Genomic DNA, 15,632 nt, shown 5'->3' on the forward strand with positions numbered 1-15,632 from the left:
AGTGACTCTAAAAAAAAAGAAAAGAAAAGAAAAGTCTTTACCTCACAATACCACATCCGAGGGTGTTTTAATAAAATTATTTGGCGCCGATTTCTGAGTACGGGCGCGGTGCTTTTTTCACTAAGGGTTATTTATCAGGGTTCGTACGGGTGCTTGAAATCCTTAAATGCTTGGATTTTAATGTTGTCTTTTCAAGGTTTGAAAAGTGCTTGAATTTCAGATGTTGTGCTTATAAGTGCTTGAAAGTGTAGCTGTATTTCATTCACCACAAATAAGTATCTGATTGAATAGTTTTCTTATCAGATATAAAAAGAAAATGAGTCGCAAAATGTAAAAGCAAAATTTCCCGGCCTGGGCTGCCTTGCGCCTCTGTTTCAACGTGTGACCCCGCCCCTCCTTCGGACAGTCTGGGATGAGTGCGCTAACATACCTGTAGGTTGCTGTTTTAATGAGTGTTTGATGGAAAAAGACAGTCGCATGATAGGTGAGTTCTAGTAAATAATTTTCCAGTAGGTGTACGTTACACATGCTACTTTTTAAAAAAAAATTATGATTATTTTGCTAGCTGTCAAACTCGCTGGAGCAATGATTGAAATGCACTGAGTGTGATGCAGTATGGCAGCGCTATTATGGAATATGCTGTGAACTTAGCTAACATTACTTAGCAGTAATATGAGTTACTTTGCTCAAGTGAAAGCTTTAAACATTAGCCCGATACGTAACTAGCCAACTTAAGGCTTTCTGATTAACCCTCTGGGGTCGACGGACCCAGTCTCCATTTTAACTTGGGTCGAACATGCGGACTTCAAACTATATACCAGTTTTTAAATTGTGTTGATAGGCCACGTAAAACCGATGGGGTTTTTTTTTCTGAATACAACAGTGGCGTTTACTCCGGGAAGAAACGGTAAAAACTGTGTTTTCTAAGGAGAGCGCTAGCAAACACGCTTTGCTTGTGAGTGAAAAAAGAGAAAGAAAAAACACTCCTTCTCTATTGGTGGAAAAATGTACCATGTCGACCAATCAAAAAATGATATGGCAACATGTGGCATTTGTTTTTTTGGGAAGAGGGGGACGTTTTAGGAGTGAGAGAGAGCGAGTGAGCGAAAGAGAGAGAGAGTTTTGATACGCGAGAGATTTGTGACGTGTTTGGAGTCTCAAGTTAGTGTGTTGTCTTGTGTAGTTAGTGTGTAGTGTAGTCGTTGTTTTGTTTTGTGTGTCAGCTCTGAATGTCACAGTTGCTGCAAAAAAGCCACCAAAGGCAGATTGCAGTGTAAACGCTGAGTGACACACCTGCAGGTTTATCCCTCATTTGTGTTATAGTGGACACAAACTATTTTTTGGAGTCGCATAAATAATTTGTGTGTCTTCTTCTTTGATGCAGAACACCTGATTTTCCTGTAAATGGTTTTAAATGGATATTTAAAAAACGTCTGCGCCTTGGCTGCATTTTTAGGTAAATAGTACCATATAACTTTGTTTGCAAAACTTGTGCATATTTTTTTTTAAAATGTACAATTTCTTTTTGCATTTCAAGTTATGAAAATGATTCGTTAAACATGCTTGTGGTTTTTACAGTCAAAAATATCACTTTCTACTGTATTTAAAATTTTGTCTGAATTTAGATAAATTGTGCTGATACAGTTTGTCAAAATAAGAAAATAACACATTGGCAAGATAAACTGTTTTTAAAGGTGAAATATAGAGGCCAAATCAAAAGTAGTCAAAAACGGCCAATTATACCCTGGACCCCAGAGGGTTAAAGGCTAAAAGCAAAGTTGTCACCAAGTACTGTTTATATTTGTGTGTATTGCTGCAGCTTTTTAAAGTATTAGCTTGGTGCCTTGGTCCCTCAATGGTAATATGAGGGACTGATGCATATGGTCACAAAGAATAGCCACTTGTTTCTGTGCAACCAAAGTTCCCCGGCTTTCATTCAAAATGTGTTTCAGCACCTACACATGAAACTACTTTAACATTATAAATGTCTTCAAGCTCACACTGAGACAGTACACACATTTATGTGTATTTGTATATGAATATTTCATACTTTAAGCAATTTTGATAGAAAATTGCTTAATTTTAGAAATATTTTTGCTCTTTTTTGCTCTATAAAATAGTTGTTTTATTTTAGAATCATTCATCTTAGCAGTAGGATATACATGAAAAGAGAAACAAATTAAGTTTGAGTGAAAATGTACATTTTTTGCACTCACTGGTCAACTGACTCAGTGAATCAAATGACTCAAAAAATCCGATTCACTTTGGTGAGTGACTCATTAAAACTCGATTCAGTAAAAAGAATCAAATTTACCATCACTATCCCTCTGTGTATTTAAGCCCCGTGTTTTCCTTTGTCTGTGTCGTGATCTCCATAATCCCATGCTGTGTGTTTTGCTTGTCAGCCTGTTTGGTTTTTGTAGTTTTGAGTTTAGTTTTTTGGTTATGTTTGCAATAAATCTAAGTTTGAGTTCACATTTGCCTCCATAGGTCTGGACTTTGGGTCCTGCTATCCTGCCTGCACACAGCCTACACATGACAGAAAGTAAGTGAATACAGGAGATCTCTGGGGTGCAGTACTAATGTCATCTGCCAAAGAGTCATTCCCTGGTCAACCATAAGCCATGATTTAAGTATAAATCATTGACTTTTAAATAAATGACGACAGATGGGATGTACCACCGTGAGAGGGGTGCAGTGATTAGCGGAATTTAGGTGGGAAATAAATTTTTTTGGGGGACACTTCTTTGGGTGATTGGTGGAGAGGTTAAAGTAAATTTCTAGTTGAAGTATTCTTGCCATGTCACACACATTAGACACATATTTAAATTATTTTGTTTTCTAATAGGACGATAGATAAAATTAAGTCTTCACTTGTGCAGTTGAGACCGACAGAAGCCAGTTTTGACTGTTTGTCAGTGTTCCTTGCACTCTCTGTGGGCCACGACTGAATAAAAGGTTTACGCAGGGGTGACTCCCACAGTTTAGCCTTTCGACATATTCTAAATTCAGTGGATTGTTTATCATAGAATTAATATTTTCTGAATTCTATGTTTTGTTTTGAGTGCAAAAGTCATAAATAAAATTAAACAGCTACAAAACTCATTAAAAACACCAGACATCTTGTCTTATGATCGTGTTTTTTTATTATCATGTTATTTGATCCATAACAACAACAAATAAAAAGGAGAATTATAAATTCTCTTGAATTTCAGGCACTTTCACTTTCCACTTTATTTTTCCTTCCCGGGATTTTCTTCTTCTTTCTCTAAACTCTGAGCCTTTAGTTGCTCTTTGGCGTGATGAGGTGCACATTTTCAAGAAATTTATCTAGTCCCCAATTTCGTTTGTCCACGAGAGCATCCTCTGACTGCAGCAACTCTATACCACAGCTGCTCCCTGAATTTAAAGAAAGTAAAACAAAATAATACACAATTAAAAAAGTTTCTAATTATCTGGAAAAAAGACCCCATATTTTGTAGTTATACACAAATCTGTCAGTTATCACTTGTATTTTGGTTAATATATAAAATGCTCAGCCATAATTATTTCTCATAGTACTCACCAAACAGACTATGCACCTGCTCATCAGGCACGAAAAAGGGAGGCCCTAAGAGATCAACAGATTTTAAAATATGGTATTTTATGTTTATTCTCTCTCTCTCTCTCTCTCTCTCTCTCTCTCTCTCTCTCTCTCTCTCTCTCTCTCTCTCTCTCTCTCTCTCACTCACACACACACAATATAGAAATGATATAGAATACCTTGATATAAATCATGATTGTACAGTAAAGTGTCCAGGAGGTATCTGCAGTCATTCGCCATCAAAGAAATAATGAGAGCTGCATACCTACAAAATAAAAGAATAGCATTGGCATGGGACATCCGTGTATGGATACATTATATAATACAGTATCAAACTGTGTAAAACATAATGTTTTGGAGTTTATTTAGTTTGAAATAAATGTCATTCTAAGGGTTTAAAATGAGGGTCTTCATCTCATCTTACTTTTCTCTGTCTCCTGGGTTGACGGCCACGAGAGAGGCCCTGTCCCAAATTGCTCCAAACTGACCCTCGATGGAACTGTGAAGTTAGAAAGGAACTCAATTTAACAGTAATTTTAATTATTTTATTTTAAAAAGCATAAAACAATATGTAGTTTACTCACTTGGAGAAGTTGTACAGGTTACACTGATACAGGGAGATGTTTTTCTCTGAGTTCTAAAAACAAAAGACAGCACGGATGAACAACTTGTGTCTGTTTTAAAGTAAGCAATATAACTTTCTTGTAGCTTGCAGCCATTCTGCCCAAAATCTCACTGAGATCAAAACGGTTTTCAGAAGAAAGAGCTGCTCACATGCACATAATAAACTCAGGCATCACCATAAAAAACTCTATTCAGCGTAAAGACACTTAATTGCTGAGAAGCAATAACACTGACTACCTCAGCTTAGATCATTTAGTGGTCGTGTTTGCACACATGAAGTTCACCAACCTTGTAAACCTTTGCTCCAGGTATAGCAGGCACAGGCTCCTCGGTGTACATCATGTTGTTCTCCTCAAAAAACTGACGAATAGCCTTTTCAGAAATCTCCACTCCAACCACTGAATGGCCCATGTCTGCTAGCCTGAGAATCACGAAAAAACAAAAGGTTAGCAAAGATGACAACTGACACTAATACTGATCAACTTAATTTAATTTAGTAAGATGTTTTCATACCACTTCATATCTACTGCTTTCCCACACAGAGGGAAGAAGAAGCGAACTCCTGTTCGTCCATTGAGAACTTTATCAATGTTTTTCTTCAGCATCCTGTTAGAAAAACAGTATTAACAGCAAAATACACATTCCTGCTGCAATCTCATGTTGAGGTGATGTCTGGTGATGTCTGGATCAGCCGTATTGATGGTACTTGTCTTAAAAATAGATAATCTAAGCTCACTTTCTAAAGCTTTTAACAGGACACAGCTTTAGGTGGTGATGCACCTTTATAGTTGATGTAATCTTCACAAGTCTTACATGCATTTGGGCTACTTTTGCACCCTCACTCCACTGAACTACATAAAAAAGTGGGGTCATTACTTGTGCACTTCAGGCTGATGGAAGCCGATTTTGTTCTGTTGCCAGCGTTCCTCCCATTCACCGAGGGCCATGACCCGATCTGCCTGCTGTTCCAGCATGCTGGTTATGTTTGCCTGACGATCAGCGGTTAAAGGAGAGCAGCTAGACATGAGAAAAAGAATTGTTTGTGAAAAAACCCCACTTCATGTCGCTGGAGACAGGAAGAGAATGCATAATCCGCACAGGATTATGGTCTTGCACATAAAGACACCTACAGCAACGGCAAAATGTAAGCACGTGTGGTCCATGAGCTGTCACCTGCAGGGTTACAAAACCCAACCGATGGGTCATTTGAATCTTCTGGTAGAAAATCATCTGCATTAATCGTGGATCTGCACGAGCTTGTTGTCCCGTTATAAACTAAACTATGGCACGATGGCTATAACCAAACAAATGGTTTGAATAACAGCGTCGTTAAAGCGTCATTCTTAAGTGGAAATGAATAATTGTGTAATAGTTTATCCAATCCAATCCAATCCAATTTTATTTATAAAGCACTTTAAAATACCCAGCACAGGAACAAAGTGCTGTACAGAAAATAAGTTAAAACAATAGAATAACAAAAAACAGCAAATTAAATAAATAAAACACATAAGACATAAAATTAAAACAGCCCTATGTTAAAGCAAAAACAAGATAAAACAGCATCGAATCACCTAAAAACAACTAAAATAAAAATAAAAATATTTTTTATTATAATAGTTTATAACAATAACAATAACAATGTCAGATCCTCGCTTGCCTTGCAATAGCGCAGCATAAAAACAACCACAGTACTCGTGAAAAGACATTAGAACCGCACGTTTTCCGGTAAACTCAAAGCGTGTCTCTCCTGAATGAAGGCTGCTAATATTTGTTCAGCAACACAGCTGACCGGGCAAGCTCTCCGATCAATAAACGCAGCGAGGCTCTCCTGAATTCTTACCCCGAGTTCTGTCTGCAAGGCGAGGCGTTCCGTTGAGCTCTCGGTCAGCTGTCTCTCAGTGTTTATAAAGTGCGAGAAGCGGGTTTTATTTCTAGTTTTGGAGGAGCCTGATGATGCATTCATGGTACGTCAGAAAAATGTTACTCAGCATTCTGAGTAACAGTATCTCGAGTTCTTAAATCATTGCTCAAGATTAAGCAAAGGAATACAACAAAAGAAGATAATGTGAATGTTGTGTGTGTGTGATTAGAACTCTTGGCTAATTTGATGGTACCTTTTATCAGAATCAGAATCAGAATACTTTATTGATCCCTGGGGGAAATTATTTTTTGTTACAGTGCTCCATTTTAAACCAACATTAAGACAAGACAGACAATACACTAACTAAGAATAGTACAATATATACATATATATACATACATACATACATAAGTCACTTATAAATAAATATTTGGAAAAGAAACATGTGTAGTTGTAGCAGCAAACAGTGTGTTAAGTGGATGCGTTGTACAGGGAGATGGCCACAGGCAGGAATGATTTCCTGTGTCGTTCAGTGGTGCTTTTCGGTAATCTCAGTCTCTCACTGAACGTGCTCCTGTGACTGACCAACATGTCATGGAGTGGGTGGGAGGTGTTATCCAACATTGTCTTTATCTTGGACAGCATCCGCCTCTCCGACACCACCTTGAGGGAGTCCAGCTCCATCCCCACAACATTGCTGGCCTTACGGATCAGTTTATTAAGTCTGTTGGCATCTGCGACCCTCAGCCTGCTCCCCCAGCATGCAACAGCATAGAGGATCGCACTGGCCACCACAGACTCATAGAAAATCCTCAGCATTTTCTGGCAGATGTTGAAGGACCTCAGTCGCCTCAAAAAATAGAGACGACTCTGGCCCTTCCTGTAAAGTGCTGTGGTGTTTTTAGCCCAGTCCAGTTTATTGTCAATGTGTACTCCAAGGTATTTATAGTCCTCCACAATGTCAACACTGACCCCCTGGATTGAAACAGGGGTCAAGTGTTTCCTGGTCTTCCTGAAGTCCACGATCAGTTCCTTGGTCTTTGCCACGTTGAGCTGCAGATGATTCTGCTCACACCACGTGACAAAGGAGTCGACCACAGCCCGGTACTCTGTCTCATCATCCCTGCTGATGCATCCAACCACCGCAGAGTCATCAGAAAACTTCTGAAGATGGCAGGTCTCTGTGCAGTGGCTGAAGTCTGTGGTGTAGAGGGTGAAGAGGAAGGGGGAGAGGACAGTCCCCTGTGGTGCCCCTGTGTTGCTAATCACCTTGTCAGACACACACTGTGGGAGACGTACATATTGTGGTCTTCCTGTCAGGTAATCAACAATCCAGGACACCAGAGAAGCATCCACCTGCATCGCTGCTAACTTATCACCCAGGAGGGTCGGCCTGATGGTGTTGAAAGCACTGGAAAAGTCAAAAAACATGACCCTCACAGTGCTCGCCGGCTGGTCCAGATGGGTGTAGACACGATTGAGCAGGTAGATGATGGCGTCCTCTGTTCCGAGACGAGGCTGATAAGCGAACTGAAGGGGATCCAGATGTGGTCTTACTATGGGTCGCAGCTGGTCCAGGATGAGCCTTTCCAGGGTCTTCATGATGTGGGAGGTCAGTGCCACGGGCCTGTAATCCTGGGGGCCACTGGGACGAGGCGTCTTTGGTACAGGGACGAGGCATGATGTCTTCCACATCACCGGGACCCTCTGCAGACTCAGACTCAGCATAAACAGTTTATGAAAGACTCCACACAGCTGGGGGGCACAGGCCTTGAGGACAAGGGGACTCACTCCGTCTGGTCCAGCAGACTTGCCTGAGTGAAGTCTCCTCATTTGCATCTCAACCTGGTATTGAGTGAAGGTGATGGGTGGGGGAGGGGTGTCAGGAATCTCACAGGAGGCAACATGTGAAGAGAGAGGCTGGCACAGTGGTGTGGCTCTGGATTCCAGGCTGACTGCAGGTGAGGTTGTGGGGGTGGGAGCAGACACTGTGGTGTCGAATCTATTGAAAAACAGATTCAACTCTTCGGCTCTATTCTCACCTCCCTCAGCTCCCCTGCTGTTGGTTGGCCTGAATCCAGTGATGGTCTTCATGCCCCTCCACACCTCTCTCATGCTGTTCTGCTGGAGTTTCCACTCCAGCTTCCTCCTGTAATTGTCCTTAGCCTCTCTGATCTTGTCCTTTAGTAACACCTGGACCTTCCTCACCTCCTCTTTGTTGCCCCCTCTGAAAGCCCTCTTCTTGTTGTTGAGGAGGGCTTTGATGTCCTTAGTCACCCACGGCTTGTTATTTGGGTAACAATGAACAGTCTGAGCTGGAACAATGGAGTCGGTGCAGAAAGTTATGTAGTCTGTGATACACTCAGTAAGCCCATTGATGTCCTCGGCGTGAGGCTCACAGAGTGTTTCCCAGTCGGTCACCTCGAAACAGCCCTGTAGTTCCGCTATTGCCTCCTCTGACCACCTCCTAACAGTCCTGGTGGTCACAGGTTCCCTCCTCACAATTGGCACATAGCGGGGGGTGAGGTGAATCAGGTTATGATCTGACCTACCAAGTGGGGGGAGGGAGGAGGAGCTGTATGCATCCTTGACGTTAGCATACAGTAAGTCTAAAGTTTTCTCTCCCCTGGTGGGACAGTCCACATATTGTTTGAATGTTGGTAGTGTATTGTCCAGTGATACATGGTTGAAGTCACCCGAGATCACAATAAAGGCACTCGGGTGCTGAGTCTGTAGCCGAGCTATGGCAGAGTGGATAGTGTCACATGCAGCTGTGGGGTTAGCAGAGGGGGGAACATAAACAGCCACCAAGATGACGTGAGAGAATTCCCTGGGTAAATAATACGGCCTGAGTCCAACAGCACACAGTTCAGTGTCCGGGCAACAAATCCTTTCTTTGATTGTTATGTTGGCAGGGTTACACCACCGGTTGTTAACTAAAACAGCAAGCCCACCTCCTTTACGCTTACCGCTAGCGATGCTGTCCCTGTCCGCCCGAACAGTGTGGAAGCCTTCCACGGAAGCATTCTCATCGGGAATGACCTGGTGCAGCCATGATTCGGTGAAACACATCAGGCTACACTCTCGGTATTCCCTCTGACTCCGTACCAGTGCTGAGAGCTCGTCGATTTTACTTGCCAACGATCGCACATTTCCCATCACTATAGACGGCAGACACGGTTTAAACCTCCTCCTCGCTTCGAGCCTCCGCTGTCTCACCGTCACCTTTTTTCTTCTCTTCTGTCCTTGACCTCTGCATCCCCGATGTGTTTTCCTCCAAATTTCAGCTGGTACTTCTGCGGGCACTTCTGCGGGCCTGGCCAGCGAGCCGGCCGGCATCAGGGCGATCAGCTGATCTCTGGAGTAAACAGTCCGTGCGTGTAGGAGATGTGCCGCGGTCCCGTTCCATGATAAAAGTAACAGTTCCACGGCCACCAGAAGAACAAAAACTCTCTCAATCCACATGATTGAGTAAGAGATAGAAAACGGAGGAAAATACAAGTCAGAAAAAAAAAAGAATACGTAAGAAAAAAGAGCTAAACTAAGAGAAAAGCAGGAGCGACTGTAACAGGCTGCACGCTGGTTGGCGCATGCGCACAAAGACCAGATGCAGATGTCTCTGGGTACGCAGGGTTTTTTCATAAAGGCTCGTCTCGTAAAATATTAGATTTTCAGACTACAGTAAACATTACTCTTTTTTCATATGAGAATATACATTTTACCTCCTTGTATTTTGAGATTTTATTATTCTCGTTTTTAATTAAATAACCTTGTGTTAAAATGCTATATAAACTCTATCTTCAGTTATGAGTTATATGCATACCAGAATTTGCTTTTCAAATTGCCCATGTATTCCTTTGCGATATAAATAATGCACTATTTCCATCATGGACCCCTCTGTTTCTTTCTCTTTTCTGTAAACGCTTGCTGCAATCACGATTCAAACTGTGGCAGCTGTCACTAATCCTCAGAAAGTCTCTGGACTGTTGCACAGTGATTAGTCTCGCTTGCCCAGCCTGCCTCTCTCCACGCTTGGGTTGGTACGGCTCCAGTGATACGATGTTGTCAGCAAGACAATAAGAATTCATAATAATAATAATGGATTGGATTTATATAGCGCTTTTCAAGGCACCCAAAGCGCTCTATTCACTCTCGCATTCACACACTTGTGGAGGCAGCTACAGTTGTAGCCACAGCTGCCCTGGGGTAGACTGACAGAAGCGAGGCTGCCATATCGCGCCATCGGCCCCTCTGGCCAACACCAGTAGGCGGTAGGGTAAAGTGTCTTGCCCAAGGACACAACGACCAGATCGAACCGGCGATCTTCCGGTTACAGATGCGCTTCCCAACCCCATGAGCCACGTTCGCCTGTCATAAGGAAGGACGGAAGGGAAAGGTGTTTTCCGGACGCACAGCGGCGCAAGTGTTTGAGAAATCCCGGTTTTACACTGAGGCGCTCTGGCATAGGTATTTTTTCCGTAGTTTCTACTTCATTAAAAAAATTTAAAATACACACACTTCAAAAAAATAGGTACCCTGCTTGTGTCAAAATTTGATTGATGACCCTAGCCTTGACCTTTTGACCCTACCGGAAGTACTCCGGAAGTGACTAATCGAATCCTGATGTGTGTAATATGATCCATAAGCGCAACGAATTGCATCGGGTGATGGGAGGGGGGAAGTGTCTAATCGATTTCATATGTGTGACTAATCGTAAGGAGGGGTGGTTCCTGGGGGGGTCAGAGAGGGAGGGTTCAGGGGCATGGAGAGTTCAGGGGGGTGATGCAGCAGATTTCTGATGAGTCGGCGGAGATCGGAGCGCATGCTGTATAGAGAGACAGAATGATCGCGGCAGTTAGTTTTTCACAGACAAATTCATAGTTTGAATTCTGTCTTAAATATTATGACAATGTGATCTTGATAACTATTTTCTCAGTAAAGAGCTATTTCTTTTTCCAATAGCGGCTTTATTTTACTTTCTCATATTACAGGCGCAATAAAATAAAAACCTTTAAGATTATCCGACTAGTAACGGAATGCATTTATATAGTGGTGGGTGGAGGCAAGCTACACCAGCGCTTGTAATGAAAAGAAGAACTTTCTATCTGCTTGTATCCTACAGGCTGCCCACCTCGTATGTGTAAAAAAAAACATAAATCAGGGTTCATACGCCTTTTTCATGGTCAAATTCAAGCACTTTTAAGCACTTTCAAGGTCCCTTTTCAAGCTTTTCCTTGTTTAAAACATATCTATCTAAAATATAACAGGACACTGGCGTAAATTCTCGACCGTCTCACACTTCTGTTTAATCAGTTTTCTGTTTAACGTTTACTCAGCTGTGTAAAAATCCCGGAGGAACCCACCCGATGGATTAATAAAGTTTTATTTAATCTAATAATCTAATAACTTTGATCTCAGCCAAACCGATTTACTCCGGAACAAATAAAACACAGAAAAAAGGCAAACAATTACATTTTTATGGTATCCGAGTGACTTATATATCATGTTTAACCTGAGTAGCGAAAGAGCAGGGGTCTGAAAACGATGAAGCCAGGAGTCCGTTGCTCTCGCCGGCTGGAGTGACCATTGAACCCCCCGGCTAGCTATCGAGCGGGTGGGTAACAGACGTCTCCGAAAACGTTGGCACACTTTTGGAAATATACGATGTCTTGATAAACCAAGCAGATTTACACAGCTACTTTCTCGCCTGAAAATGTGTTAAAAGTTTATTTTGCGACCCAGAAAGATTAATAAGACTAATTTGAAAACTTAGCAGCGGCCGCCATTGTTGGCACCTGAAATTTGGCTGGGGTATGAATTCTGGGGTATGGTGGGCCACGAAGGACACACCCGACCCATCCTTCAAATTTGGGGAAATGAAGGACACATTTGTCGGCCGCATTTGAAGGAGTCGACGAATTGGGACAGCCTTCGTCGCCTGGCTGTGACGTAATCGGCCTTCAAATGCGGCCTCCGGAGGATGCAGCCGACGTTTTGGGACACAGCTGCTGATTCAGCACAGGAGGGAGGGGGTTAGTGAGTCCTGAGTGATTCATTCGCTCTATGATTCAGCACAGGAGGGAGGGAGTGAGCAAGGGGGTGAGTCTATATACGAAATAGGTATAACGTGTGCGTAACGTAAGTACGACATGGACGCCGTGATAGATTTTATTGTCAACCAACTGCAAGGGCCTGGGAAGGATCACGGTTATTGGTCAAGTGTTTCGTGCCCACAAATTAGCATTTCGTTCGCACGTTATTCCCATTTCATGCCCGCGAAGTAGTATTTTGTGGCCACAATTTATTTATTTTTTGGACCATGTCATCAGAGGGGCTCCGTAGTTTCCCAAAAGCATGTAGGAAAATGTGTTATGGTCTGATGAAATCGAGGTTAAACTTTGTGGACATGATTCCAAAAGGCAGATTTGGCACAAAAATAACACTTTACATCACCAAAAAAAAAACCCCCAAACAAACACCATACCCATGGTGAATCATGGTGGTTTTCAGTATAATGCTTAGGGGTTTCTTTTCTTTAGCTGGAAGTGAGGCTTTAGTCAAGGTAAAGTGAGTAATGAACAGTTCCAAATCCCGGTCACTTTTGGCCCCAAAGGTGCCTGCTAGAAGGTTGAAGATGAAGAAGAATTTCACAACATTAACTTCAAGCATGCATCCAAATCAACAAAAGAATTGCTTCACTGGAAGGAAATTAAACTTTTGCAATTCCCCAGGCAGAGCCCAGACCTCACAATCTGACAAAATTGGAACACATTTGCAAGGAAGAGCGGGCAAATATTGCAGAGTCACAATACGCCATGCTGATAGACTTCTACCAAAGAAGTCTGAATGCTCTGAATTTGTTTAAGGGTGTACTTTTTTTTGTTTTGAAATAATTTATTGTGTCATCTTATATTTGACCTCTTGGTCAGATGTCTCTTGAAAAAGACAGTTTTACTATTAGTGGCATTTTTTTTTTTTTTTTTTTATAAATGAAGGATATATAAAAATTCATTTTACCAAAAACTACCTTGATATTTATTTTATTATTATTTATTATATTTATTCATCATTCATGAGCGACATGTTCGACAGATTTAGGACTAAGAACTCATTTACAGTTTTGATAGTACAATCATTTTTTATTTATTTGCTTAGTTTTTGGCAGATGACCACTTTTTGGCACAAAACTGTGTACTCTACATACAGCTTTTTGGCTAACTGTGACTGCTCTGGCTTTAGCTGATTACTTACCAGTAGGATCAAATAGTCTTTGGTCGGGCTTTTTAACCTTGCATGCATTGTAAATACTCTCTAAAGGCACATGTGTATATGTAATCCTGTGCGGATCATCCATTCTCATCTCGTATCCGCTACATGAACGCTTTTCACAAACAATTCTTTTTCTCTTTGTCTAAGTGCTCTTCTTTATCCACTTGTGGTGGGAGTAAGGCAAACAGAACCAGCATGCTTGGCAAGCAGGCAGATCGGGTCATGGCCCTCAGTGAATGGGAAGAATACTGGCAACGGAACAAAATTGTTTTCCATCAGCCCCAAGTGCACAAGTAAAGACCCCACTTTTATCTACCTCAGTGGCGTAAGAAAGTAAAAACTGTGTCCCGAAATACTTTCAGAAAACTAGTCCAAACAAGTTGGACCCCAACCCAGCAGAGATTAAGGCCTCATTTTAAACTGATGCTGATGCTCCCAACAATCAGAAAAGGAAGGCAAGCTTATTGATACAGTTTGAGGTCAGCTGGAGCTATTTGGTTCAATTTTGGTTTTTGGAAAAAGGCAGGAATAAAGGAGCAGGCTTGGAGAAAAGTGAGTGAATATTGAAGGACCTGCTGGCAGGTTATGGAAACGTGTTACTGTAGCTTGATTCCAACGATCTGCAGTCTTCCCATTGGCTGCAAATATTTGTGTTTAAACAAGTAATGTGAGGTGAAACCTTATGCTTTGCTTTGCATTTGGTGTGAAAGTTCCATTAGGGAGGTTTAAAGTTATTTTTGAATCTGTTCATCTCTTAGGTCCTCCTTTTTTTTGTACCTGATGAGCAGTTACACAGTCTGTTTGGTGAGTACTATGAAAAATAATTATGGCTGAGCAGTTTTGCACACAATCATACAACCACTGCCTAGAAATTAACCAAAATACAAAATAGATATGTGCAGAATTTGTTAAATTTATGGGTCTTTTTTCCAGAAATTTCCTGATTTTTTTTTTTTTTTTTTTTTTTTTAATTTCAGGAAGCAGCTGTGACATAGAGTTGCTGCAGTCAATGGATGCCATGACAGACCTACAGCGACAGTGGTGGCTGGATAAATGTACTCAAAATGCGTACCTCATCACTCCGAAGAGCAGCTAAAGACTAGGATCCCAGTTTAAAGACCTTAAGAAAGCCGATCCTGGTGAAGGAAATCCTAGGGAGAAAAGTAAAGTGCTAAATGAGTTTTTTTCAGTTCCTGAAAGCTTTTAAAAACAATACTTTTAAAATAGAACAAAATGTTTATAACGCCTCAGTTGTTATACACTTTAAATGTTAATAAATTACTTATAAAACATTTACAAAATGTGTGAGGGTTTTTTTTTACGAGTTTGATAGCTGTTTTTGTTGTATTTTTTTATTAATTGCATTCTTTTAGGACATACTAAAAATAAAACCATATATAGAATGTAGGGGCCTGTAATGTTATGACAACCAATCAAGTGGTTTTAGAATACAGTTATACAGATCTGGTGTATTGCCACAAGTCAAAAGCTTAAATCCCAAGAGTCCTGTTGGATTTATAAGTAGTGCTAATTCCGACCAGTCCACATCTACAGCATCTGACGCTTTCGAATTTAATTGTGAGCCAATGGCCAGTTTTCAGGAGTCAACAATATAAATGATACTGGACTCTTTCCTGGCTCTGTCCATGTGCATTAATCTAATAACCTGGTGCAACTGTGATTCATCCTTTTTAATATAACTGATTTGAAAAGAAAAGGTGAGTGAAGAAGAAACTCTCAGTGCATTGTGAGTGGTCCCCAGCAGCTTAAGTCTATTGCAGTGAAACGAACGGAGGGTTCAAGCTCACCTGATCCAGCTCTTCTACAAGCTGGGGGAAAAAAAAGGGACGTTTTTAACTCGTTAAAAGTACAGAGGGTGAGTGTCCCAAATCCAAACTGGGAGTTAGTTCCACAGAGGAGGGGCCTTCTTCTATGGAACCATAAAAAAAGAAGAAAGACATTTGCTTTTTGTTATGCACTGTATGATTAATACTTCCAGATTTGTAAGCAAAGGTGTTCTTGGAAATAATGTCCCCATCTGATAAGAAAATATTTACCCTCAAACCGCAGCTGGTTTTTGGCTACACAGCGTCACTGTTTTGGTGTTATTTGCCTCACTGGTTTGTTTTATGAATCATTGGTACACCACAACATAAAGAAGGATGTGAATGTGGGACTAATAAAGGGTAACTTACATTGTGAAACTTTTCCATATGTTTTGGGTGAATAAATTGCTTCTAGCCATGATATCAATATATTTCCAAGTTTATTTACATCACTAAAAAAGAAAAATCT

The 15,632-nt window shown here is 41.2% G+C and overlaps 1 protein-coding gene and 1 long non-coding RNA gene across 3 annotated transcripts; one reads left to right on the forward strand and one right to left on the reverse strand.

Annotated features, from left to right (window-relative positions):
* The first annotated feature begins 320 nt into the window (after window positions 1–320).
* Window positions 321–14,632, forward strand: LOC146682772 (uncharacterized). The gene is made up of 4 exons (XR_014917436.1): window positions 321–484; window positions 2,491–2,545; window positions 14,096–14,141; window positions 14,315–14,632. It is a non-coding gene; the product is annotated as an uncharacterized LOC146682772 (long non-coding RNA).
* Window positions 3,130–6,131, reverse strand: LOC146682773 (putative thiopurine S-methyltransferase). 2 transcript variants are annotated; one of them, XM_085445713.1, is made up of 9 exons: window positions 6,048–6,131; window positions 5,084–5,224; window positions 4,721–4,813; window positions 4,496–4,628; window positions 4,168–4,220; window positions 4,008–4,082; window positions 3,763–3,848; window positions 3,566–3,610; window positions 3,130–3,399 (listed from the first exon to the last, which is right to left on the reverse strand). In XM_085445713.1, exons 2-9 carry the CDS (start codon window positions 5,179–5,181, stop codon window positions 3,284–3,286), a joined length of 699 nt encoding a protein of 232 aa, XP_085301839.1. In that variant the 5' UTR covers window positions 5,182–5,224; window positions 6,048–6,131; the 3' UTR covers window positions 3,130–3,283. The 2 variants fall into 2 exon arrangements, with proteins under 2 accessions (XP_085301839.1, XP_085301840.1); XM_085445714.1 differs by lacking the exon at window positions 6,048–6,131 and adding an exon at window positions 5,338–5,392.
* Window positions 14,633–15,632: the final 1,000 nt, after the last annotated feature.

This window comes from Copadichromis virginalis, linkage group LG22 (assembly GCF_057382275.1).
Source record: "Copadichromis virginalis isolate Kocher_CV1m ecotype Utaka linkage group LG22, C_Virginalis_male_GT1.1, whole genome shotgun sequence".
NCBI lineage: Eukaryota > Metazoa > Chordata > Actinopteri > Cichliformes > Cichlidae > Copadichromis > Copadichromis virginalis.

What these genes read in the sequence shown, in the direction of transcription:
- LOC146682773 (XM_085445713.1), bottom strand. Translation starts at nt 5,181, where the DNA reads ATGCTGGAACAGCAGGCAGATCGGGTCATGGCCCTCGGTGAATGGGAG. An exon ending in CATCAGCCTGAAGTGCACAA is followed by an intron (nt 4,814 to 5,083) that starts GTAATGACCCCA and finishes TTTTTCTAACAG; the next exon opens with GATGCTGAAGAAAAACATTG. An exon ending in AACCTGTACAACTTCTCCAA is followed by an intron (nt 4,083 to 4,167) that starts GTGAGTAAACTA and finishes CTAACTTCACAG; the next exon opens with TTCCATCGAGGGTCAGTTTG.